Source organism: Pagrus major, chromosome 21 (assembly GCF_040436345.1).
Source record: "Pagrus major chromosome 21, Pma_NU_1.0".
Classification (NCBI taxonomy): Eukaryota; Metazoa; Chordata; class Actinopteri; order Spariformes; family Sparidae; genus Pagrus; species Pagrus major.
In genome coordinates, this window is record NC_133235.1 from 31551120 (window position 1) to 31578729 (window position 27610).

General features: G+C 43.4%; 2 protein-coding genes across 4 annotated transcripts in view; both read right to left on the reverse strand.

Annotated features, from left to right (window-relative positions):
- The window catches only part of LOC141016433 (disks large homolog 1-like), a 113477-nt gene extending 112702 nt beyond the window's left edge, over positions 1 to 775 (reverse strand). The window contains 1 exon segment of the mRNA XM_073490792.1: positions 41 to 775. Coding sequence (XP_073346893.1) covers positions 41 to 59 — 19 coding nt within the window. The 5' untranslated portion in view covers positions 60 to 775.
- Positions 776 to 8539: 7764 nt separating this feature from the next.
- On the reverse strand, positions 8540 to 25985 carry LOC141016574 (uncharacterized). Of its 3 annotated transcripts, none has more exons than XM_073491028.1 (4): positions 25832 to 25985; positions 24748 to 24838; positions 13641 to 13753; positions 8540 to 12691 (listed from the first exon to the last, which is right to left on the reverse strand). In XM_073491028.1, the coding sequence occupies exons 3-4, from the start codon at positions 13738 to 13740 to the stop codon at positions 9057 to 9059; spliced, it is 3735 nt and encodes a 1244-aa protein (XP_073347129.1). In that variant the 5' UTR covers positions 13741 to 13753; positions 24748 to 24838; positions 25832 to 25985; the 3' UTR covers positions 8540 to 9056. The 3 variants fall into 3 exon arrangements, with proteins under 3 accessions (XP_073347129.1, XP_073347130.1, XP_073347131.1); XM_073491029.1 differs by having other exon boundaries at positions 13641 to 13785; positions 24706 to 24838; positions 25832 to 25944; XM_073491030.1 differs by having other exon boundaries at positions 13641 to 13748; positions 25832 to 25940.
- Between the last annotated feature and the right edge of the window lie 1625 nt (positions 25986 to 27610).

A 27610-nucleotide genomic window follows, 5' to 3' on the forward strand; every position in this document is an offset into this window, starting at 1 on the left:
GCTAGCTTGCTAGTTGATATGTTGAGTGAGAGCGGCTTACCTTTCTTCCTGACTGGCATGGTCCGGTCCGGCTCGGCTCGGTATGGCGCTAGTTCAGTGTCGGCCACATACACTCCCCGCACAGGGCGGATTTTACGGATTGTTCCGCCCGCTGTCAGCGCTCCAAGTCCGGGCTGAAGAAAATCCCTCCACGACGACACCAAGTTCCCTCCGAGCCGAACAAGCCCAAACTAACTGACACCGCCGCCGCAGGACCCGCAGGGGACGGAACCGCCGGGAGTCCTGCTTCAAAGTCCCGTCACAGAAAGCGAACAGGGTCCGGCAGCGACTCTCCGTGCTGTACTTCCCCGCCAGAGAGGCTCCCTGCCCCGGCGTGCACCGCGCAGACTGACCGCGGGGCGACGTGGAAAAGTGGAGGTGTCGCGTTCACCGCCGTGCGCCGAACTCCGTGTCAAGAACAGTGCGTTTCCGTGCGGTGCATGCGTGAGCTGCCCGCTGCTGCCGCTGCCGCTGCGGTGGAGGGAAACGATCAGCCCCGCAGCTTCTTCCTCTCCCGCAAATAAACTAAACTTCAAAGTCCAGCCTGGCGTCACACCGCAACTCCCGCGAGCCGAGCCCACACCGATGTGTCCCGCACTGGCACGCACACTTATTATTATTCCCCGCACAGCCTGCGTTGTGCCTTCGTGTCAAACTTCTCTCAGTGTAAATCCCTCCTCTCTTTTCTCGCACTTCCTCTTTTTTCCTGCTTCTCCTCCTCTCTCCCTCCACTTCCTCCTCCTCCTCCCCAGGTCCACAAATTCCAAACTTTCCTCCAAAATGGCGTCTCAGAGCTGCAAATGTTGAACATGTGATGTCCAGGAGCCCCCCCCCCCAACCTGCCGCCCAATCACAGGCTCACCTGCAGCCCGGGGGGAGGAGGTGCAGGGGGAGGAGAGGAGGTGCAGGGGGAGGAGAGGAGGAGGAGAGGAGAGGAGGAGGAGGAGGAGGAGAGGAGAGGAGAGGAGAGGAGAGGAGAGGAGGTGCAGGGGGAGGAGAGGAGAGGAGGTGCAGGGGGAGAGGAGGAGGAGAGGAGAGGAGAGGAGAGGAGAGGAGAGGAGAGAGGAGGTGCAGGGGGAGGAGGAGGAGAGAGGAGAGAGGAGAGGAGGTGAAGGGGGAGGAGAGGAGAGGAGGAGAGGAGAGGAGAGGAGGTGCAGGGGGAGGAGAGAGGAGAGGAGGTGCAGGGGGAGGAGAGGAGGTGCAGGGGGAGGAGAGGAGAGGAGAGGAGGTGCAGGGGGAGGAGGAGAGAGGAGAGGAGAGGAGAGGAGGTGCAGGGAGAGGAGAGGAGAGAGGAGAGGAGAGGAGAGGAGGTGGAGGAGGAGAGGAGAGGAGAGAGGAGAGGAGAGGAGAGGAGGTGAAGGAGGAGGAGAGGAGGTGCAGGGGGAGGAGAGGAGAGGAGAGGAGAGGAGAGGAGAGGAGAGGAGAGGAGAGAGGAGAGGAGGTGGAGGAGGAGAGGAGAGGAGGTGCAGGGGGAGGAGAGGAGGTGCAGGGGGAGGAGGTGCAGGGGGAGGAGAGGAGGTGCAGGGGGAGGAGAGGAGAGGAGGAGGGGAGGAGGAGGAGAGGAGAGGAGGAGAGGAGAGGAGAGGAGGAGAGGAGAGGAGGTGGAGAGGAGAGGAGGAGGAGAGGAGGTGCACGGGGAGGAGAGAGGAGAGGAGGTGAAGGAGGAGGAGGTGGAGGAGGAGAGAGGAGAGAGGAAGAGGTAAAAGATGAACTGGAGGGTCAAATATGGATTAAATAGATTAACGGAGAAGAAGAAGAAGAAGAAGAAGAAGAAGAAGAAGAAGAAGGGATGATGATGATGATGATGAAGAAGAAGAGGGATGAGACCAGAGCTGAGTGATGAATCGATCAGGACTTTATTAAACTTTATTAAACTTTATTAAACTTGATTAGTGTTTAGATGCTTTTCCGTCTCAGAAATTGTTTCCAGAATCGTTCTTGGATTTATTTTCTTTATTTGTATAATTATTATTTTCTTTGTAAAACTTAAGTCACATCTTCTGTGATCGTTCTGTGTTTGATTGTTTGTTGTTCCACGGCAATGAAATAATAAAATACTAAACATTTGTTGGCAGCAGCTCGTATGTCTGAATGGACGGCGGGGCTAGCTGTTAGCACGCTAACTTCAGAAGACACGTCTGCAACCCAGAACATCAAACTGAGCTTATTGTTTTGCAAATATATTTGGAAATATAAAAGTTATCTGCGGTTTTGCAGAAACGTGCAAATATTCTGTTAATGGATTAATATTTCATTTGTATTTTTTATAAATCCAATTTTTTTATCGTCCATTAAAATGTAAATATTAATAACCTTATAAATTAAATTGATCTGAAAACAAATGTATTAATGTCTGTGTTGATTGTACAATTATTAATGAATGAAGTTCTTTATTTGTATTTCCGGGGCTCCTCTGGTCCTCCGTATCTCACAGGAGCCTCTGCAAACATCTCTGTTTATGTCACGTTAGACACAATATCATCAAAAACAGAGAAAAGGTGTTTTTGCGTGACGGTTTGTGTGATGACGTTGTTGTTGATGCTCACAGATCACACAGATGTGCCCAGAGATCATTTCCTGCCACATGTTTGATGAGACTTGATCAGCTGGAGCGGACGGTGACAGAGGTCAGAGGTCGGCCGCAGGACAAATCCATCCTTTGGTCACGATGAAGATGAAACATCCTCCTCCTCTTCCTCCCCGTGTGAAACGTCCGTCTTTGTCTCTCGTTGTCTCTCATGTCGTCTCTCATGTGCTGATGCAAACCGCTCGGCGCTCTGGCCCAGATTAAAGCGAGCAGTCCCGGTGAAAGGAGGAGGCCTTTATTTTTAGACGGTCATGTTTAATGAATGACCTCGCCTTGAGTCTCGGGCTCGTCGTGTTGAAGTGGAGAAGGAGAGGTCTGCTCTGCTCTCACGCCATCTGGCCCCTCCTGACAGCCACACGGTCACATTAGGCTCGGACGTGATGAGACAGAAGGATGTCCGGGGTCAGGAGGTGCTGCTGACGACGGCCGGTCAAAATGTTCGATAACACACGTTTTTGTTTTTGTTCTTGATCCAGACGGTCACCTCCACTCTGAGCCTCACGCTGCAGTTTCACCAGATACATCCAGCGAAGATCAGATAGTTTTCATCATGTTCGATATTTGCAGCTGTTAATACGTGAAACCAAACTGATCTGAGAAGACGTCATTTACACCCTTTATTAAGCTGAAATCTTCACTGGAGCTGCTAAATTAAAAGTGTTAGCGTGCACGAGCTCGACCGCACGGCGAGGGTGTAAATAACTCGTTCAGATCAGGTTGTGATCTCTTCTCTTCTGCAGACTGTAAATACAGCAGACGAGCTACTGAGCCTGACTTTATATCATCAGGAGGAGATGATGGCTGAGCCTGATTTTATATCATCAGGAGGAGATGATGACTGAGCCTGACTTTATATCATCAGGAGGAGATGATGGCTGAGCCTGACTTTATATCATCAGGAGGAGACGATGGCTGAGCCTGACTTTATATCATCAGGAGGAGACGATGGCTGAGCCTGACTTTATATCATCAGGAGGAGACGATGGCTGAGCCTGACTTTATATCATCAGGAGGAGACGATGGCTGAGCCTGACTTTATATCATCAGGAGGAGATGATGGCTGAGCCTGACTTTATATCATCAGGAGGAGACGATGGCTGAGCCTGACTTTATATCATCAGGAGGAGACGATGGCTGAGCCTGACTTTATATCATCAGGAGGAGACGATGGCTAGAGATCAGCGTTCGTCCACCAAACAGAGCTGGACTCTTCACAGTTTCTGATTTCTGTGCAGTTTGTTGTGACGACGCCCTCCTGCTCTTATTCTCATCACACCAGCATGAAGAATTAGCACCTCTGTTTTTTCAGGTGTGTTTCAATCTGTATCCTCTTTAAACCACCCTGACGACACATTCGCCGGCAGGAGCTCAGTTTCAGCCTTTTACTGAGGAAATTCATTGACATGATGTGAAACGTGCTCATTAGCTTCAATGCTGAGAGTCAGAAGTTCACATGTTCCTGTCTGTTCTCAAAGTACGAAGCTTCTTCCAGCTGTTTATATCGTTCAAACACAGAATTAACCTGCTGACTAAACTTAAAATCATGAAACATCATCACATGATTTCACTTCAGATGATTGTTGGTGAAACACTGTGAGTGATTAAAAACATCTTTCTATCACTTCAGATAAAATACTTTGTCTCAGGATTACTCAGCTTATTTGTGTTTATGTTGTCAGTAAATGTGATGTTGTGTGATGCAAGTAAGAGCCAGACTGACCGCATTAATGCTGATGAGTGTCTGAGCCGTGTGTGTGTCTGTGTGTGTGTGTGTGTGTGTGTGTGTGTGTGTGTGTAGTAGGAGTGTGTGCGAATTACAGTGTGTATGTTTTTTTATGTTTTTGTGTAGTTATGAGTGTTCAGGCCTCATACTTGTGTGTTTACGCTATGGCTATGTGTGTGTCATAAGTGCTTGTGTGTGTGTGTGTGTGTGTGTGTGTGTGTGTGTGTGTGTCACACTCCGGCTGCCAAAGTCCAGATTTATGCCAAGATTAATTATGAGCATGTTGTCCAGATGGGGATGAAAACTGACATGACATGTGCAGTAATCACATTACAGTGTCAGACAGCAGCGCTCGGGCTCGGTTCACACTGCAGGTTCTGATGCAGATGGACGGATAAATCCTGCCGTCCACATGTTGGCCAGGCAGCGTCTGAAGCCTCGGGGATGTTTCTGCTGAAACACCTGCGGCTACAACTCGGACGCAAAATTGAAGGAATTTTAGAAAAAAAACCGACATAAACTTGAACAGTTTCCAAGAAGAGGCCTTAAAAAAGGATATAAACTAAATATTGTTGTATTTGAAATCTCATTGGCTACACGATGTGTCAATCATTCTGTGGCTGGCGTGTAAGTGGCTCAGGACAGAGGGGAGGGAACAGAGAGCGGGTCTCCTCTCTGCATGATCACTCATTGGCTGTTGTAGGCTCCAGGACGGGCATAGACATGTCTGCTTATTCAATAATGGTTTTAATGTTTATACTTATTTAATTATGTTTGTGAGGTTTTTTTGTTAGTGATATTACATTTGAACTTTACCATGGAATATTTTATTTTATATTTGTCGTTATTTTCATTGCTTGTTTTTGTCTTTTATCTTAATTTTATTGTAATTGTTTTTTATTAGTCTCTAAACCTGTTTCTGTTTTCTTATCATCCCATGTTTGTTTGTTTTCAATCACTTGTAAAGCACTTTGCATTTTGATTTGTTATTAAACGTGCTATAAATGGTGTCAAAGGTGTCAAATAAATGTCAAACGTCTGTTTGCCGTGTAGCGTGCTAACCAGCGAGCTCCCAGCGCAGACAGAGTAACCCAACGTGACCGCTGGCTGCATGGTAGCTAACGGCAGCTACAGTTAGTAGCAGTTAGCGGTTACTCTGGTGATATGCTTCCAATATTTGTTTGAGTATTTTGCCAGTTACATACTGCACCTTTAATAGTGTTAGTTTACATCATCTCACCACACACACACACACACACACACACACACACACACAGTGGACAGTGTCTGTGCATTGTAGTATCTGAATCATAATGGTGCAAGAGTGTGTCTTGACATAAAGTGCGTGCGTGCGTGCGTGTGTGTGTGTGTGTGTGTGTGTGTGTGTGTGTGTGTGTGTGTGTGTGTGTGTGCGTGCTCTCGAGGACCCCGGTGGGACGGAGTGTGTGTTATTAAACAAGCGCTCCCTCTGTCAGCTGAGCTGCTGTCGCTCCGGTGAATCAGCGTGTTGAAGCTTCAACAACGGAGCTTTTGTCGCCGCCGACGGCTCAGAATCACACTGTTGTTCCTCTGTCTGCCTGTGTCTCTGTCTCTCTGTCTGTCTGTCTCTCTGTCTGTCTCTCTCTGTCTGTCTGTGTCTCTGTCTGTCTGTGTCTGTCTGTGTCTCTGTCTGTGTCTGTCTGTCTGTCTCTCTCTGTCTCTGTCTGTGTCTCTGTCTGTCTGTCTGTCTGTCTCTGTCTCTGTCTGTGTCTCTGTCTCTGTCTGTGTCTCAGCCTGCAGATCAGCGGCGAGCAGCGTCCGATTATCCCATTGTCACCTGAATGCCACTAATGCGGAGACACCTGGAGGATTACAGGGGCGACTTTGTCCTGGAGGTCAGAGGTCACATCAGGAGGTCCACTGGTGCTAAGAAGGTGTAACACCAGGATCCATACGAGTCCTGCAGTCAGAACAATGTCAGCTAACTGGTCCTGCAGGGTCAGAGGAGGAGAACTGGTCCTGCAGCAGCACCACACATTACAATACATGAAACTATGATGGTGTCCAAAACGCAGATAGTTTTAATTTCTTTAAATATATTTATACAGTCAGGCAGCTTCCTCCAGGTCCACATCAAATTACAGAGCAAGACACACCGTTATAGTCCACGTAGCGTAACCAAGACATGAGGATACAGAGGAGCCTTTAAAGGTAAAACGGTTTAATTATATTGCAGTAAAAACATTAGTGATCCAAATAAATAAACTGAGGCAGAGGACAGAACTGACAACCACCGCTAATGAGCTAATGCTAGGATGCTAACACGCTAAACTAAGGCAGTGATTACCTACTACAGGTACTGCAGAATGAAAAAAGGCTCAATAAATAAATACATTTTCCAGGAATCTGCACTAATATTAGAAAACAATGTAGGCATTAATTAATTTATATAATGTGACAAATATTTTTAATTTGCTTCTGTTGGTCGGTTTGTGGTTTAAAGGATAAAGGCTTCAGCAGCAGTGACAGTTTAGTATGAAGGAGTGTAAATGGACCAGGTAGATACTGCGGGGCTGACGCAGGTGGACGTGGGAGTCGGGGGACGGGGACAGGTGGAAAAGTCTGAGGACATCTGGTGGACGGATGGAGAACGACAACGACTGGGCCTGAAGAGTCAGAATGTGCCAGCAACAGATGAAACTAACACAGCAGCAGTTTCACTAAATGTTCACAGACACTTGAGTTACGATGTTGTTCAAGAAGAACTCAGATCTTTCACTTCAGTAACAATAATGTGAAAATACTCCATCACAAGTAAAAGCCTCGCATTCACAATCTCTTTTACAGCAAGAAACTTTGTTTTCTGTTGGTTCTGGTGGGCCCGTCAAATAAAACAGACATTTATCTTTATGATTTATTCGACCTGGATGAGTCAGAATCTGACCTGGTGACAAACATCAGGAGTGAATATCATCAGTATACAGACACAATCTGCTCACTGATGCTCTCACCTGTTCATGTGGTCACACAGAGGCATCAGTGTTGCATTTAAACAGCTGCAGAGCCACTTACAGCTCCTCTCAGTACATTTGAGCCAAAGTAATCAAGTATTTTCACTCAAATACATTTAAAGTATCAAATTAAAAGTACTCGTTCCACAGAAAATGTTCCTGGTGACTGATATATGTTTCTATGTGACATCATCATCATCATCATTATTATTAGTATTAGAGCTGCTGCAGGTGAACAGTGCTGTAAGAAGTACCCAAAAGTCAAATACTCAAGTAAAAGTCTTAAAGTATCTGATATTAAATGTACTTAAGTATCAAAGTATCAGTAAAGTAACTGATCCATATATTAACATGTGTGTATAAACTGAATACTGTGAGTCAGCTGATCATCACAATCACTGTTTTTATCTGATTGATGAGAAAATCAATTAATTTAAAACTGTGATACTTGTAATCTGTAAAGTAACTAGTAACTAAAGTTAAGTGGAGTAAAAAGTCCAATATTTGCTTCCTAAATGTGGTGGAGTGGAAGTATGAAGCAGCAAAAAGTACCTTGAATTGTACTTAAGTACAGTACCTGAGTGAATGTACTTAGTTACATTACATCACTAAGTCTGAAGTACTTTATATACAGTTACATAGTTCAGTCCAGTGGTTCCCAACCTCTGGGTCGGGCCCCTCTAAAGGGTCACCAGTTCTGATGCACACATTTATTTTCACTTCTCATTTTATTTTCTTAAATCTTTGACTTTGTGTCAAATATTGGAACATTCAGCTGTAAATTGTTTGTTTGTTGAACTGATAACAAGTCAAAGACTTCACGTGACAACATGCGACCAGCCACAAGTGTTGGTAACCGCTGGTTTCATCTCTAACAGGGAGAATTTAATACCTTTGTTTGTGTTCAGTGTTAGTTTGCTGTCAGATAAATGTAGAGAAATAAAAAACACAAGTACAAAGTTTCCTTCTGACATGTAGTGAAATAAACGTATAATATACCATCAGATGGAAATGTTCAAGTGAAGTAAAAGTACCTCAACACTGTTCTTAAGTACAGTACTGGAGTAAATGTACTGCAGTAGTATGGACTGAAGTGATGTCAGCAGTGTGACCACTGAGCTGAAAGGTCCTGGAGGAGAAAATGAAGCTGCAGAAGACAAAGAAGGCGACACTGACACATCAGAGGACAACAGACAACACTTATAATAATCACATTTATTCATTATTGATTATTGATTTCTCCATCTTTCAGTGGGAGCCCACAGGACAATAAAATGTCACAGTACACATCAGCATCAGGAGCCATTAAACATTATTCAGATCGTCTTAAAGTTTCTAAATCTCCAAGAAAAAAAGAAAATAGTAGATAAAACATGTTAAAATGAGCAGGAAGCTGATGACCCAGAGTCAGAACTCAACTATGTAAACTGGGTACAATGAAACACATTGAAACATTTATGTTAAAAACACAAAAATACAAACGTTCATGATCAGGTTGCATTGGAGCAGATTTTTACACGTGAAGCTCTTCATGAGATTTTATTTTAACTACTAGCTGGTTTCAAACTACTGATCAGGTTGCTCCATTAAAACTGAAGAAATGTCTCAGCTTGTAAAGACTTCAGTGATGTTTAAATCAGATCTCTGTCCATGTGATCATTCATGGAGTTGACCTGAGGACCAGTTCTGTCTGACTGGGAAGCAGCTTGAGCTCTTTCTAGAGGAGTTTCTCTCCTCTCTCTACTTTAGCCATGTACTCTGCTTGTCCTCTCATTTTGTTCAGGCTCTGAACTCGTTGCTTCCAGCCTGGATGACCCTCAGATTTCTCTCCCTCAATGAGCAGGTCAATGTAGTCTGGAGCGGGGAGAGGATTTGGCTTCAGTGCTATATCTTTGAGTCTGTTTAAACACTTAGCAGAGATCTCCACCAGTTTCATCACCTCAGCCTGCACACGATCATATTCAGCCCTCAGTGTTGCAATCATTGCTTCAACAGGTGTCTTAGCCTTTGAGGCTTGTTCGTACTTTTCTTTCAGCTCTCTGATTGTTTGTTTTTCTTTAACTTCCTTATACTCCCATATATACTTCTGATTATAATGTACACTCCAGTGACATCTGCGTGGACACTGAGTACAGTTTCCATCTGATCCCATTGCAGCACAGCCTGCTCTATTTGCATCATTGGGTGTTGAACAGGGATAGTGACAGTTCTGTTGACACCGCTGACAGAAGGTCATGTAATTCCCAGTACGAGAAATATCTCCTTGAACAGGCTTTGTGACAGTGATGTAAAACTCAAAGTTCTCATTCCAGCTGATCTCTGCCTCGAGCTCTTTCAGTTGTTCACTTGTCTCTTTTATCTCCTCAAGCTTGGCTAACCCAAGTTTAACCTGCTTCTGCAAATTTTCAACTGAATTCTCGAGCTGCTTTCTTTCTCTGAGGACCTCCTTTGTCAGTGTCAAGCTTTTGGTTTTTATCACATTCAAAGCATCAAAGAACCTCTTCATGCTTCTTGTTCCCATGTTCCAAAACATCTGATCAAAGCTTTCTTCATTGTCTGATTCATCTTCATCCTCCTCCATCATGCTTCCTGCTGCAGATGATCTGTTGTCTGCAAACAACGCTGAGTTATTGAATGTGAAGTGAAGTGGCAGCCCGTCTTGTGCTTTAGGACATGGGACACCTGAAGCTTTGATCGCCTCTAGAACTGGAGGAAGCTGGCCGTCTGCAAATGTCACCAGCACTCTGATGTTTTCTGCCACATCTTTGCCAAAGATTGAGAGCACAAAGTCAAACACATATTTCTGTTTTGGGGTGAGTCGAGCTAAAGAAGCCTGAGCTACGAAACACACAGCGTCAACTTCACTGACACCTCGCTGATCAGTGAAGAGATTACGCAGCTGTTCTGTGATCTCCTTGTCTCTCTCTATGCCTCTTGTATCTCCAAATCCTGGAGTGTCAACAATGGTCAGTGAGTGGTCTATTTTAAACCCCTGCTGGTGGTTGATCTTGTACACAGTGACTTCAGAAGTCTGGCTGTGAGCTTGTGATTTTGATGGATCCTCATCAACTAATTTAAACCGATATGAATCCTCCCATTCAACACCCAGAATGTAATTGATCATCCCATTGATGAGAGTTGATTTTCCAGCTCCAGTTGCTCCGAGAACCATGATGGTGCGATTATGTTTAAAGGACTCTTTCCCAAAACTGAAACGCCTGCAGCCTGCAACACTCATCTCTTCTTCTTCCAGAGGAACTTTATAAACAGGGAGACGACCTGGCTGGTGTTTCAGCAGTCTGCTTTGTTTTCTAACAGCATCAGCAAGTCGTTCTTTCAGGACCACAACAAAGATAGAAGAGATGCTTTCTTTGCTTCTTCCAGCTTCACCACAATCACATCTGACCCTGAAGACATATTCTGTCTCTGACTGAAGCCCTGAAATGATCGTCTCTTCAGTCTTTGACATCTTTTGGTTCCATTGGAGATCTTCCTCTCTCACCCTGCTGCCTGTCTTGGCGTACTCCACGATGTAGCTCAGGATCTGGACGTTGTGTCCAAGTTCAGCAGGTTTGTCCCAGCTAACTGATATCTCACTTGAGTTCGGTTCAACTTGAGGTTTTCCAGGAGGGCTGCAAGGTGAAGTTTTAATGGATCCACTGACTTCACTGGCTGGTCCAACACCTACTGAGGTCACTGCTCTGCATCTGAACTTGTACTCTGTGTTTGGACTCAGATCGCTCACTGTGACGTCTTCAGCTTCTGATGCTGTCTTTTCTTTCCATCCATCCTGTCCACTGACACAGTACTCAACAGAGTAGGAGGTGATGTTCTCTGCTCCAAACTTTGCTGAAGAAATCTTCAGTGTCACACTGTTGTGGTTTATGTCTCTGACTGTTACTGTTTCAGGCTTTGAAGGAGGCTCAAAGTTCTCAGTGACAGAGAAGCCGTCTTCATAAAGGTAGATGCTTGAACCTTTCTGTGTCTCATCTGTTGAACCAACTGTCAAGAACTTAATGTTCTTGTTCTCCTTGTTGGCCTCTGCGAAGTCACTGAAGAGTTTTGCTTTCCTCCTGATTGTATCTCTTACTTCTCTTGAGGCGTACCATTGTTCCTTCTCTACATCATGAGTACGTGACCCTCGAGCTTCGTCTGGTTTGGTTGTTTCTTCTAAGTACTCTGATAAAGTTGAGAGGTACGGTTCATCACTTCCCAGTGAGGTGAAGACAAAACACACAGCATGCTCTGCACTGAGACTTTCCTTGTACAGGTCTGTTTCAGATGAGACAATCTTAGTATTCTTCATCATGTTGGTGAAAGACTTTAAGGTGTGAATTTCTCTCTCTTTACAGTCCATCCACTTGTTCAGGTCTTTGCTGTTGAAAGGAGAAGAATGTCTCTTCTTCAGGATCTCTGCGAGCACAGCCTCCTCTTCTCCTCCTCCTCGGATTGATGGAAGTTTCTTTGCCACGGTTTGTTGGAAATCCAGCTTGAATTCAGAGCACATCTCTTTAAAGGTTTTAATCTTTGTGCCAGTCTGTGGGAACTGCTGTGCAGTGGTGGTTTTCAGTGCATCATTCCACCTCATCTCCAGCTCACTGAAGTCCTCCAGGACACTCTGCAATTTTTTAACTAATGTTAAACTTATCTGACGGACGAGTTGAGCAGCAGAAGAATCTAAACATGTCAGTGGCAACAGCCAGACCTTCATTGGTACGGCGTTTTCTCCGTTGGCTCCCAGCAATGTTGGCAGACTTTGGTAGACTTGTATTGCATCGTCAAAGGACGTCGGAGTTTTCTGAAGTGAAAAGTCTCCAAAGAATCTGCAGGAGAACTTCTCAACCTTTTCTCTGTCTTTGTCTTCCATTTTCAGTGAACCTTCACCCTCTACAGCAAGACAGGGAATTTTCTTGATCATCAACTTCAAGTTACCCTCAATGTCTTGATGATTGTCCTCTTCTGACACCTCACGGTCAAAGACAAAGAAGGCTTGTGCTCCATAAAGAATAGCTGTGACTACATGTGTAGCTAACCCTTTATCAAAGACTTGTGGATGCTTCACATTGTCCCTTCCAAGATGATCCATTGACAGTTCTTGGACCTTTGTGGTAGCTTTGTACTTCAGTGTTACTCTGGCCTGATTCTTGGAAGTCTTACTGTCGTTCAGGTATTTTGCTGATCCATCAACCTCAACCAGTCCACCCAAGAGACTCGCCTTCAAAGAGGCTTCAACATTAAGTGCAGAAGATTTGTCCTCAATTGATTCAGATGCAACAATCTCAAAATCATTATAGTTCTGTGGTTTTTCTCCAATATGTTCTGCCAGGTGACTGCGGTCCCACAATGTCAGTCCTGAAAAAGAAGAGGCAAAAATCAAGTTCAGCCTCCAGAACCAGACAGATAGAAGTCAAGTTCACCAAGTGAGCTGGGAGCACGCCAAACATATTAGGTACGAGTTATTACCTCCACTAAGGAGGTTATAGTTTCAGCTGTGTCAGTTTGTTGGTTTGTCGGGAGGATTACACAAAACTACTGAACAGATTTCCACCAAACTTGGATGGAGGATGAGTCTCGACCAAGAACAGACCCCATTAAGCTTTGGTGCGGATCCAGATAAAAGGGACCGATCCAGGAAGTTCTTCTCAGTTCTTCAACATTGCCAGACAGAGCGTTTTTTGACATAATTTCTCAGGAAATAATGCATGAATCTTGATGAATAAAATCAGAGGTGTTTAGGTGGCTGGTGTCTTTGAGTGAGTTCAGTTCAATACAGAGCTATCGAGTTTGATGTGGATTAGGCTTGATTGAATTCAAGGTGACTGTTGGGCCTTGGCGGAGGTATGCGCTCTATTTAGCACCTTTCTAGTTTGGGTTATTTCTTCTGCGGCACCAGAACATCCAGAACGTTGGGTCAGGACACAGATGTTGTTGTTCTGTTTTTCAGATGTAATCTCTGACTGCCTTTGCTCTCATGCTCACAGTGTATCTGTCCCTCTGTTTGTTCTCACAAACCAAAAGTAAAACACCTGCTGGTGCAGCAAGAAACAGCTGGCACTCAGTAGAGTGCATACCTCCGTCAAGGCTCAACAGTCCTGTTTATCTATATTAAACTGTACTCAGTAGAAACTGCAAACAAACCAACGAACTGACATGAAAAAATTGAAAGGTTTCATGACTCTGATAGGAGCTTGATCCCTGCTGGAAAGTTGTAAAAAGATTAGAGATGAAAATATTGAATATGACTTTAAATACTGAATTTCTGGTTTTGATGCATTAATGATGTTTAAATGTGAATCCTTACCAGGGACGAGTGAATCATTGCGGCAGTCGTACAGCATCCCGAGGCTGAAAGGTCGGCCGAGCGCCGACACCTCCATCGTCCTGCTGGCTTCAGAGTCCATCGCTCAGGCTGAACTGGACAAAATGAACAACAGCTCGTTAGTTCACTTCTCTGACTCTCCTCCTGCCTAACCTGTTATTAGTCTGTCATGTTAAAACACACTTGGTTATATCACTTCTAATGACACTCACATTGTCACTCATTTCAGTTTGAGTTAATGTACAGGCTTCATATAACACAATTCAGAGCAGCTATAATGGTATTTTATAACAACAGTGTGAGACAGATCATCAGTATTAGAGAGATCCTGAGATGTGACGCTGTCATTAAATTTTTGGGAGTGCGAGGACCACCATTCTGAGGGGACATGAACTGCTGGGGTCGGTGCTGTCATGGTTTGAGTTCGTGGGTCAGTTGTTTCCTGTTTCCACCCTCTGTGTATCTAAGTTCTTGTCCTCCCCTCTCTCATGGTCAGTTTGTCTGTTTTGTCATGCAGTCCAGTTCAGTCCTGTATCTCCTGTGTCCTTCATGTTCCTGCCTCTTATTCCAGCGCTTCCTTTGTTTGTACTTTTTTTTAGTTTTTGTATTTTTGCAGTTCTTTGTTATTGGTTTTTGCCCTGCCTGCTCCTTCTGTTTTGTTACCTTTTGTCACCAGCTTTGTGCTTGGACTTTGTATTTTTGATGGACTTTGGTTTGCAGCTTTACTTAATAGAGCTCACCTTTTGTTTGTTTACCTGCCTTCCTGTTTGTGTCTTGAGTTTGGGTCCCTTTACGTTTAACCCTGAAGGTGCACACTGAACATTGTGGACTGTTTGCACTGACAGCAGAGTCTGACCTCTTTTTAAAGGAGCACATTGAGAAGCATGGCAGTGAGGGTAGAGGTAAGCCCTCCTACTCATCTTCAACTGTATGTGAGGACATTTATTCCATTAATGGTTGAGAAAACTAACCAAGTGACAGCAGAGGAAATCAGATGTGCTAAATATTTCTCTGTTATGGTTCATTCAATGCCAGATTTAGCACAAATAGATCAACTCATGTTTGTCTCTTGCTTCGTCAGTGCAGACAGCAGAGTAGTAGAGAGATTCCTCAGGTTTCAGTCCATCCACAGCCACACAGGTATAAGCGTGGCTGAGTCTGTGATTAAAATGGTGTCAGACTTGGGGTTGGACTTAAACTGTGGGCTAAGTTACGACAATGCGTGCATCATATCTGGCAGATACAACGGGCTCCAGGCGCACTTAAAAAAAGAAAACCCACTAATCCATTATACACCACGTGCTGCCCATTCACTGAAATGTAGGGGTCGACCGATGTGGTTTTTTCAGGGCTGATACTGATTATTAATAATCAAGGTGACCGATAACTGATATGCATTTACAATAAAAATAAAAATTTTGGTGTCAAAATTTAGAATTTGATTTACCACAAACTCCAGCACAAAGACTAGCTGACATGCCTTTAAGCATATGTTTAATTAAAATAGAATAGAATATAATTACTAATGCATTCATGTGATCATCACTTTAACTGGTTAAGACAGAGCTCATATTAATTTCTTTTATACTGCTGGATAGCTTAATCTATAACAGTCCAATTTATTTGTTAATTTTTATTTCATATTAATTAATCTGAATTGGCGAAGTAATTTGTAACTTAATTCATTAAACATTTAGTAAAAAAGTAAAAAGTGTATTTGCCTCCATAATGTAGGAGAGTAGAAGTATTAAGTATCAGAAAATGCAAATAGTCAACTACAGTACCAGTCAGGTACCTCAAAATTGTACTGTACAGTTGCCTACTCAAGGAAATGTACTTAATTATTTGACCACTGGGATTAACAGAGACCTCAGATGCAGTTTCATTATGTCTAAAGTCTTTAACAACAATATCCTGCAGAGCTGCACCTCTCTGACGTTCAAGAAAGCGTCAGATAGCTCCAGGACAGTTAACCTGCTGATTCTGAGTGTGACCAGCCCTGGTCAGTGCAAGAAATAATGTAATAGCCTTTCATTGTTTTGCTAATCAAAAGGCTAAATGATGGACCAGTTAATGAACCTGTTGACGTTCGCTAACGCTGTCAAATTAGCTCTAAGAGACTCGACATTAGCAAAGGCTAATATCAGCTAACGTTACATCCAGCATGTAAAAACACCAGCTCATACAGGAGAGCTGTCTCTTTCAGACAGGCTAACGTTATTACTAGTGTTACAAAGTGCATTATTCATGCATTATCAGCGGTGTAATTGGGCGTGCTTGTCGAAATGTAAAACAGATCATTGGACATTGACATTAAATGTGACTACAGACAGAAGCAGAGGCGGCAGCAGAGCCAAAGTAGCATACATTTAAATAAATGTATTCTTGTCAGCAATTGGAAAAATAAAACGTGGATTAGGGCTGGGCGATAAAACGATCTTGATCATTTTCATGATAAAATTCTCCACGATGATGATAAATTTATGACATTTATTTTCGATACAATAATTTTTGAGTGTTTTCCTTTACCTAGAAAACACTACATCAACAGCCAATCGCACAGCAGAGAAACAGATGCATGTGGTTGATGCATGTTTCCGGCCCCTCCCACTCACAACAACTCAGAATGACGGTGACCACCTGCGTGTCGAGCCGACACAAGACGATGAGCGGTCCGACTGGCAAAACCGAGAGCGAGGAAACTGCGAAGGCGAAGAAATTGTACCGAAAAAAAGTCATACCACTTTTGGAAATAGTTTGGCTACCTGAAGTCTGACAAAGGACAGACGACCATTAGGTGCAAAATGTGTCGGCGACCAGTCCTCAGCAGAACTGGAAACACCACCAACCTCTTCCATCATCTCAAAAGGTACCGTCCCAAACAGTACTCCGAAAGTATGAGTTAGCGCTATCATGCTAGCGTCAGCCTCCCCTCAAGTAGCCAACAGCCCAGCCCCACTGCTGCTACTGGTCAAACTTACCAGTAGGCCACTGGTCAGTGGCTTAAAAAGGACACCCCCCTACATATTTGTTTATTTATTATTTATTATTTACTATTTACAACTAATTATTGTGACTCAAAGGAAAAGATTTAGGCATTGTAATTCCGGAGTTTCACCACAAGAGAGAGTTTGTGGTTTTGGGTCGCTCTTAGTCAGCGCAGGTCAATACATGCATTGTGTTGTTCTGATGAAGCTCAGAGAGGAGCACATGATTTACAATGCTGCGTTATGTTATGTTTGCAGAAGAAAATAAAACAACATACAACTCCAAGCGCACTGTGGTTCGTTCAAGTGTGCTACATTACCCCATATGAAAAGAACCCGAAGCGACACAAAGACAGAACCAGCGCAGTTACGTACTGTATCGCTAAAGATATGAAGCCTATAAGCACGTTTGAAACATCAGCTCTACGCAGAGTGTAGGGCAAAGTTGGAGGAGCAGCTCAGAGATGTCACCACTGATATGCGGTCTGCTCGCACGTCCGAACCACATCAGGTCTGACAGAACAGGAGGCATTAAAGCTGAACTGAACAACTACATGCAAGCTCAAGAATGTGCAATATTCAAAGAATACAGCAGCATAATCATCCTCAACATTTACCCTTTTATTTTCTTCAATCAATGTTCAGTTCAGTATACTACCTCTAAAATGTTTGTCACCTATTCATTCTGACAATACATAATCATATTTTATAAACCATCATTAACCTTCTTGTTTGTCTTGGGTTCTGTCCTAAGGAAAGTACCCTTAAAACTGTCAATTCAACATTATTATTGTTAAATATACTGTATATCGTGACAACGGTCCTACTCCCATGAAGGGTCAAACCAGGCCTGCCCAGCCTCCAAGCACCCTGCGGTGACCTCCCCCTCAGAGTGTGTGTTGCAAACCAATACTCACCTCATGTCTGAGCAGGAAACCTGAGAGAGAGACGTTTTTAAAAGTCAGCTCTCAGTACTTCTGTAGCTTCTAACTGAATCTCTTTTAGTTTCTCTCGTCCTGTTTGTTCTTTCAAACCTCTGCTGTGTTTCAGGAGCCCCTTTTAGTTAGGAAATGTGCCACATTTGCAGCCAGGTAAGGGCTGCAATCTGCCGTCTTTTCAAAAAAGCCGCCACAGGGGTCGGTGTAAACGTGACGTGACGTGAAGCATGAAGTTGGGCGTGAACAGTGACGAGTGATCTGGTTATTGACGATTCTCTCGGCTGTGATGGTTAGCATCTCCCGGATCTCAGCGGCTTCCCAGTTGCTCATCTTGACGTCCGCGGATGAAGTGATGGACTGACTGCTGTGATCAGCTGTTTCCTGCTTTTAAACCTCCCAGCTGTGGGTCGCACAACAGTGCACGTCATCGACACATCCGCCCAGTCACGCAATTGCCGGCACATCGACGCCTTGGATTTACATAGCAATGGAGGCGGGAATAAGTGTACCCTCCGAGGCGTCACATTGGCGGACCAAAACAGACCCCCAATATGCCGCGCTCTGTCTAAATTCGCAGACCTAGCCGCAAAAAGGACTGTCCAGTGTAAAAACGCTTACTGTTTCATTTGGTGTTCACTTTCAGCTGTTTCAGGAGGGGCAGTCCTGCTGCATTGAACAGCATAAACTACATTACTCTGTTTATGCCTGGGTGTTTTGTCCTTAGGATGGACAAGTTTCTGCCTCAGTGTGTTGCAAGGTTTAAAGACACTCCCACACAGTTTAAAAGCCAGCAAACTCTCCTCCAGTTAGTTAGAACTGAAGAACTGAACTTGGGTGAGAGGTGAAACGTCTTCAACAAACTGAAACACGTCTAGAAAGTGAAAGTATTTGAAAGTACTTTTTAACTTTTGGGATTGAAACGAGGATTTATCTTGGATTTTACAAACTGCTGTGCTGCACTGAAGAGCCTGTGAGATTCAACCAACTAGCTTACCGGACACCCTACCACCTCACCGGGCCCAGTATTTGGGCCCGTGCCGGTAAGTCTCGCCTCCTCTCACCATCTAAACAGTCTGCTATATGTGCCTCTTCAACGCCGTCGACTCCATCTGGAGTCCTCGTGTGTAAGTCTTCACTGTAAACATTACACTAGCAATCCAGCTAGCCGCTAGGCAAACAAGCATAGGCTACTCCAAACACCGTTGCTGCCGGAGCTTTTTTCTCTCTTTTCTCAGCCACCATCTGCTCCACCCAAGAATGTCCCCACTCACCCCGGAGGATCATGAGCTGTCCTGCTTGAGATCAGAGCTACGCTCCATTGCGACCCTCCTGGACGATGTCCTCCAGCGCCAATCCTCGCTCCTCGCCCGGGTGGAAGCGCTGCAGCAGGATGGTCCCAGCCCGGCCAACGCTGTCCACCGCACATCGGATGCTCCCTCTTCCTCCTGGGCGACCGTTGTTAGGAAGGGGAGACCGGTCTCTCTCCCCTTGTTTTCCCCTGACATGGAAGAATGTGACGACGATCCCATCCCGTTGTCCAACTTCTTCACCCCACTGGAGAAGTTAGCTGAGCTACCGGCTACATGCTCACGCACTGCTCCGGAGCAATCAGTCCTGCCAAACTCCCGACACAGAAAGCGTCGCATCCCTCCAACTAGCCCACTGATGTCCCAGGGTAAACGTCCAAGGTGTTCATCCCCTTCATCGGTATCCTTCTCAGAAATCTGGCCTCCTCTCCCTGCCCCGCAGCCATCGTTTCCACGGCCTAATGTGGGTCCGATCCCCTCGACGCTCAATGATGACGTCATCTGCGCAGGTGACTCTAATCCCTCTTCTACTGTTCCGGATCCCCCTGGCATCTCCCATCTGTCTCTGTCCTCTAAATTGTCGGTCTATGACAATGGCTGCAAGAATCAACCTCCTGAAATCCTCATAATTGGTGATTCTATCATCAGAAATGTGCATCTCCCAGGCTCCATCACTTACTGTCTCTCCGGTGGGATTACTACTGACTTCATAGAACTGATACCTGTCCTCATTGATCTCCATCTGTCTGTTCACACTGTTCTGTTGCACACCGGCACAAATGACGTCATGTCCAGACGCTCCTGCAAACTTTACCATGATCTTGAGTCACTGATTCACACTGTTGAAAGCCTCGGGAAAAGGTGTGTTCTCTCTGGCCCTATTCCCACCCTGCTCAAAAGCTCAGAGCGTTTTAGTCGACTTTTCAGTCTGCACACGTGGATGCAGAACTTCACCACTGCAACAGGTCTGGGTTTTATCAACAATTTTGACTATTTTTGGACTGAACGTGATCTCTTCAAATTGGATGGTTTACACTTGAACAGGAAAGGGTCTGAAAGATTAACAAGCAATTTTATTAACTTCATTGCTTTTAGCCTGAAATGATGCTTTTCCCAGCAAGACCCTGCACACGTTGTCTTCCTGTCACAGCACTGTCTCTGATAGTGCGGGTCCTGCTGTCATCTTTAGTGTCTGCACTGTCTCTGCTTCTGGCCCCCTTACTCCACCTAGTTCTTTTGCAGCAGCAAAACCTGTAGCAGGTGCTAATACCTCTTTTCCAATGTCAAATCCAACTCCTATCTGCTCTCATATCCCTATTAGAGTTACTGACAGGCGTTGCATCCTGTCAAAACGCTCTCACTGTCCTCATGGCAGCAACCCTGATCCCAGTAAAGTTAATCGTTCCAACACTCGTGGGAGGGTCACATCTAACCTGATTAATATAAAAACAGTTCCTGTCCCTCCAGCTCTTCCCCCTGTCGACCTCAGTTGTGCTTTACTCAACATTAGGTCACTCTCCAGCAAGACATTTTATATTAATGATTTTATTACTCACTATGGTTTGCATTTATTTTTCCTCACTGAGTGTTGGCTTTCCTCCACTGCCAGTGCTGTTCTTATTGAGGCATCTCCCCCTGACTATAGCTTCTTATTCTCCGCTAGGAAAGACAAAACGGGTGGGGGACTTGCGGTTATCTTCTCTAATCAATTTCCCTGTACAGTATGTTCACTCGGTGATTTTACATCTTTTGAGTACCTGGCCATGCTTATTGGAAACCGCCAACATATCCTGGCATTACTCATTTATAGACCACCCAGGTTTAATCCCATTTTTTTAACAGAGTTCTCTGAATTTTTATCTACCGCTCTGATTAAATATGACAAAATAGTTCTGCTCGGTGACCTGAATTTTCACATTAATGATGTTTTGGATCCCAAAGCAACGGAATTTCTGGATCTTCTTTCGAGTCTCAACTTCATCCAACATGTCACTGGCCCCACTCATAATCTCGGTAATACTTTGGATCTAGTCTGTACAAAGGATATTACCGCTGGCCCCCCTTCTATTTTTCAGGTCCCGGTCTCGGATCACTCTTGTGTCTTTTTTAACCTTCTCACGCATACAAAGACTACTCGCTCTGAATCTAACCCTCATTCTTTTCGTTTCATTAACAACCATATTAAGTCCCTTCTAGCTGATCATTTGCCCGATAAACTGGAGTCACTTTCCAACACGTCCATGTCTGTCAACAACCTTACAGATGGCCTAAACAGTGCACTGTCAGAAACGCTTGAGTCCTTTGCTCCTCTCAGAACTAGTAGAGGCACTCGAACTAAATCTGCACCTTGGTTCTCCGACCTCACTCGCTCTTTAAAACGGGCTTGTCGTAAACTTGAAGACAGATGGCGCACCTGTAAATCAGAGTCCTCTCGCCTCGCCTGGACTCTTAGCTTTAAACATTATAAACATGCACTTTCTGCTGCCAGATCTTCTTATTTCTCCAATTTGATCGAAACTAAGAAGAACAATCATCGGGTCCTGTTTAATACTGTGGCCAGGCTTACACACTCTTCACCTGTTCTGAGCTCTCCTTTCACAGCTAATGATTTTCTAGTTTTTTTCACTGACAAAATCTCCCAATTAAGGAACAATATCATTAGCCAGCAGCTCTCTAGCACCGTGTCCAGCCAGTGCTCTGTGTCCTGGTCCACGAGCTCACTCTCTCAGTTCAAACCCATTTCTGCTGAGACCTTGGCCTCAATGGTTGCCGCCTCAAAGCCAACAACGTGTTCACTAGATCCCATCCCTTCTGACCTCCTTAAGGAACTCCTTCCTATTCTGAATGCCCCTATATGTGCCATCTTGAACACTTCCCTCTCTGAGGGGTGTGTCCCCTTAACCTATAAATCTGCTATCATTAAACCACTCCTCAAGAAACCCAATAGCGATCCACTGGTTCTTGCCAATTATCGACCTGTCTCCACTCTCCCTTTCTTATCTAAAATACTTGAGAGAATTGTTGCTGATCAACTGACTGTCCACCTTTCTACCAATAATCTTTTTGACAATTTTCAGTCTGGTTTCCGCTCCTGCCACTCTACTGAGACTGCCCTAACTAGAGTAGTCAATGACCTACTTGTCACTGCTGACTCTGGATCAGCCTCCATACTTTTAATTCTTGATTTAAGTTCGGCCTTCGATACCGTAGATCATTGTGTGCTTCTACACCGACTGGAGCATTACGTTGGTATTCACGGGCTGGCGCTCTCATGGTTCCAGTCCTACTTATCTAGTAGAACCCAATGTGTTAGTTTCAATAACTCTTTGTCAGAATGTTCTACAGTTACCGCTGGTGTGCCCCAGGGGTCTGTCCTGGGGCCTCTGCTGTTTTGCATTTACATGCTCCCTCTGGGTAGGATAATTGCCGAATATGGTATACAGTTCCATTTCTATGCTGATGACACACAGCTATACATCCCACTACAGCCTAATGACCCCTCTCAAATACAAAATCTGGAAACATGTGTAAGCCGAATCAAGATCTGGATGAGTCAAAACTTTCTCATGCTTAATACTGCTAAGACTGATTTGCTGGTGATTAAGCCTAATAACTACAAGTACTTCTCTGACAGTCTTTGTCTTAATATTGATGGTTGTTCAATCTCTGAAAGCACGCACATTAGAAACCTAGGTGTTATTTTTGATCCGACCCTGACTTTCCAGACTCATATCAAGGAAATCACCAGGACGGCTTTCTTTCACCTGCGCAACATTGCCAAAATCCGCCCTGCTCTGTCCCGGCGTAGCGCCGAGGTGGTTCTCCATGCCCTTGTGTCTTCCCGTTTAGATTACTGTAATGTCCTTTTTTCTGGCCTCCCCATCTGTACTACTAGGAGCCTTCAGCTTGTGCAAAATTCAGCCGCCAGACTTTTAACAAAAACAAGTAGGTTCTGTCACATAACTCCTGTCCTGGCATCACTACATTGGCTGCCCATTCAGGCTAGAGCCGATTTTAAAGTTCTTCTTTTAACTTATAAGGCTTTAAATGGACTTGCACCATCTTATTTAACTGAACTACTTTCTCCCTACATTCCGCCACGTCCTCTTCGTTCTCTTAGTTCAAATCTCCTTGTCATCCCACCAATCAATAAAAAGTCAGGTGGTGGCAGGGCCTTTGCCTACCGTGCTCCTTTTCTATGGAATGGCCTCCCACTAGGTATCAAAGAAGCTACATCCACTGCAATTTTTAAGTCCCGTCTTAAAACACACCTTTTTACTCAATATTTTGGTTTAAACTAATTTTTAACTGTTTTATCATTTTCCTTTGGTGTTTTAATATTGTTTTATTGTCTGTTATTATTGTACTTGATTTTATTGTAAAGTGTATTGAGACCATGTACCATGGTGATTTTGCACTCTAAACAATAAATTGATTGAAATTGATAGATGCCTACGATACAGCACTTGGAAAAACATGATTGCACACTACCAGAAGATGTGTGTCAGTTTAATATGATCTTATTATTTGTTTCCTATTTTTTGTATAGTTACATAAATTTCATATTGAACATTTGTGCATCTTTACATCATAGCTTCCCCTTATTAAAATGCACTTGATGAGGGTTAGATATTAAAGTCGTGGATATACTGTAGAGCCCAACAGATGTATCGGTTATCCAAAAATATCGTCTACTATTGGCTGATCCACAGACATATTGGTATCAGTGTGTATGTTGTCTGATATGTGCTGAAAACTCTTTTCTTTTTCAGAACAAAACGTAGAAAAAGATGTTTATGGTAACTAATACTTATCAATTCCAAGTGAAGTTTATTGTTGTCATTTTGAACAATAAAGTTTATTTTTAAACTGTAAAATATCAGAATATCACTGAATACAGATGCAATAATGAATCAATATATTAACACATTTCCAAGTTGAAATGGTTCCTGTGCCTCTGAGCCGACAGAGTACACAGTACAAAGACACAGTAAAAATACAGACTGCAGCTTGTTATTAATGTGCAGCTGTTTGATAAACAGTAACAGAGAGAAAATCACAGATGCAGGTTGAACTTTAAGGTTGTTGGTTCATAAAAAAACATCCAGAAGAAGTTTAATATGTTTAACAGAAGCTTTGTTTGTATGAAAATGAATAATCAGGATATCAGCAGGAGCATCACGTCCAGACATGTCCACTGACAGATACTGAACTCTAACCACAAAACCAGACAGCAAAGCAGATGCAGATCCAGCTGTTAGTTTCTACAGAGATCAGCCTTTGAAAAAAATCAAGCAATCAACCAGCAAAACCGACAAAAGATATTTAAACAGGTATGAAGGACAGCATAGGTTATAACGTAGGGCACAGACAGCAGCTGAAATAACGCAGAGTACTAACTGCATAAGAAATCATGTCTTTTTTTTAAGAAATGATACAAGTGCATCTCTCCCTTCAAAGAGCTGCGTGTAATTACATGCGTGGCACATCTATATAATATTTATATATCTATATAAATAATGGCATTTTTGTCTTAATTTATCTGACGTCTCTACAACTGTTAAAACCAACTGACAGCTAATCCAGCTGTGATCAGCTGCAGCTGTCATCAGCAACGGACGTCGGTACTTCCCATTTCACAAACTTGCGCGCAAATCACTTAAATGCGCGCGCAAATTACTTTCACATGTGGTAAATGATTGCTGCTACTGCTCAAGTCAAACCAACTGCACTTTGACAGTAAAAAAACCCATCCCAAAACCAGTTCATGTGGAAAATCAGCCACCAATAGTTGTTTAAATGTACATGCAGACACGTGATTATTGTCTTTAAACCATCAGATACATTGTTAACAAACCTCAGGGGATAAAGTTCAGGAAGAAGTCCTCCTCCTCAGTGAAGTGACTTTATTTCCATCACAAGAAACGTTTGGACCTCGCCTCAGTGGGCTGAAAAGGAGAGACAACATTCAACAGATCAGTCTCATGATCAAAACCTTCATAAACATGACAACATATTAAAATACACAAAGTACTTGATATCTGAACCTGCTGACACAAGACGTCTCCTCACAGGAAGTAGCTGCTGAGTCATTCCCAACTGCGTTCAATCTTTTGGTGAAACTGAACCAGCTGAAAGTCTTCACTCCACAGCTTTAACACAATCTGCCCAAATATCTAGTCCCTGTGTTTTAGCTTTGCAGGACAGTGTACTCACCGGTGTCTGGACGAGATCTTTGTTAAGAAAAATCTAGTTCAGGGCTGATGCTGATTATTAATAATCAAGGTGATCGATAACCAATAACAAAAATAAAAATATTGGTGTCAAAATTTAGAATTTGATTTATCACAAACTCCGGCACAAAAACTAGCTGAAATGTTTGTATGTTTAATTAAAACAGAACTTATAGTTTATAATTTAGTTTTCCAAAACATAAAAGTGCACTTCAGAATAATTTACAGCTGGAATATACTAATGCATTAATGTGATCACAGCAGATCAGACTCATGATTGAAACCCTCTCACAGGGCGTTTCCTCAGTTCAAAGCTCTTCTGTATGTTGTTGTCTGGTTAATGTCAGCAAGGCAGTGATTTCACTGTTAGAGTTCAGTTAATTATTTTAGGTTTCTAATATCAGTTATTGTTAATAAATACACATGTGCATGTGTGTATGAATGTATATATGTATGTGGTATAACAAACTAACACTAAATCAAGAAAGGAACAACAGGAAACTGGTTGGACAAAGTCCGTTAATCAACTTAAACTGAAGCTGTGACTGCAGTCACTGAGGTTTAGTTTCTACCTTTGTTTTCTCCCAAAAAGTACATGTTCTTATTACAAATTACACATTTCTGTCAAAATGTTTACATGTAAAAAAATTCAGATTTTAATTAAATTTGACCAAATATTTAGTTCCTGTGTTTTAGTTTTGTACTCACCAGTGTTTAGATGAGATTCTGCTGTCGTTGAGAAAAATCTGATGAATTCAGTTGAAGTTTCCTTCAGAGAAAGACGGAGACACTTGTCTTGACTGCAGCTCTGAAAACTTTCCACTTTCCAACTTTCACCTTCACTTGAGGAAATAGAAAATGTGACGTTGAAGCTCTCCTCCTCCAGCGTTGCTCCACCTGTCAGTGTTCTTCACTTCTTCATATCCTCCTCTCCCTCTTTCAAACTCAAAAGTTTTGAGTTTATTACATTAATACAGCACTTTTATACAACAACCCTGGTTCTAAAAACGTTTTGTAAAAACACAAATAAAATAAAATGTGGTTATTTGTAAATCCTTTTGGATATACTGCATACTCAATCTGAAAACAGTACAAAAACAATATATTTAGGGTTTGACCTCATCTGTGTCATGAAATATATGTTTACCCCATATCTCCACCACAATCAGCTCAGCAGCCAGAATAAAATGTGAGCATTTTACATTCCTGCAAACCACACAGCAGTTACCTTCAAATGTGTATGTGTCATACATCATGCTGACATTTCTACATTACACGTCCCATCATGTTCACATTACATATCAGCTGTAATGTTGAGATGTTTCCAGCCATGTTTGTGGCAAGTGTAAAAATAGTACGCTTAATTTAAGTATACGAACACATAACAGCCATTCACTATCACACTCATAGATACGGCCAATTTAGAGTCAGAGTAACCTCACTTGCAAATTCCACAAAGGCCCTGGGTCTCGAATCCTGGACCTTCTTGCTGTAAGGCAACAGAACTACCCACCACTAACCACTGTGCACCATGCTGCCCTACAGACGTTATTAAGACGCACTTAAGCACAATTTTTTGTAACTGATGTTTTTCTAAAAATGTACCTGTCTCTACTTCAAGGAGATTTCAATCCATTTTCTAACTAATTGAATTTGTAACTTATATATATATACATATACACACACACAAAGTTGGAGAAAAGTGTATTTTTAGAGTATAACAGTAGTATAAAAGGAAAAAAATATGTTGTACTTGAACAATGCACATCACACACTTGACATCACTGCTGGCATAATGGTTCAGGAAGTATTTCAGCACTTGAAAGATGGCCCTCACATAAACCTTAAGGCTGTCTCTGCAGTAGAAAGACACAAACATTTTTGAAACTGTTGCTACATGACCAGAGAAAATAGAGAAAAAGGGGCTGTGTTTTAGTCATTAACTCTATAGGTAGAAAACCTACAACAAGCACATTTCACCGCGCCAACACTCCTGCTGATGGGAGACATACTGCGAGCTGGGTGGGGGTTGATTTTGGCTCGGAGCGGAAGCGAGAGAGGTGTTTTCATATTTAACAAACCCACAAACCACTTCCCTCCAACAGACAGTCACTTGTTCCATTTCAATATGCTCAAATACTCATTACTCGACATGACAGTGAGCCACCCCACTGTGCATCAGAACTCAAACCTGCATGTCCTGCATGAGTCACTATACTGCAAACCTGCAATAATACATATGAAATGGCTGACAATAGTAATACTGATAATAACTTTCCCTCTGAGACATAAACGCACCCTGAAAACACTAAACTACAAAAACCACAGAGGAAAATGTTGAAGCCACCGTCACCCTCCCTGAGTCAAACTGGATCAGACGGTTCAGGCCCACCGGTAACGGTACCTTTGAAAACAAGGCTACAACCACGACACACCTCCTGCCTGCCCGTGGGCCTAACAATGAAGCCTAATCCTCAGAGTGCACTT

Bases quoted from the DNA above. Each gene is read 5' to 3' on its own strand.
- LOC141016574 (XM_073491028.1), bottom strand. From the start codon at position 13,740: ATGGACTCTGAAGCCAGCAGGACGATGGAGGTGTCGGCGCTCGGCCGA. The intron at 12,692-13,640 runs GTAAGGATTCAC...CTTCTTTTTCAG, and splicing joins CAATGATTCACTCGTCCCTG to GACTGACATTGTGGGACCGC.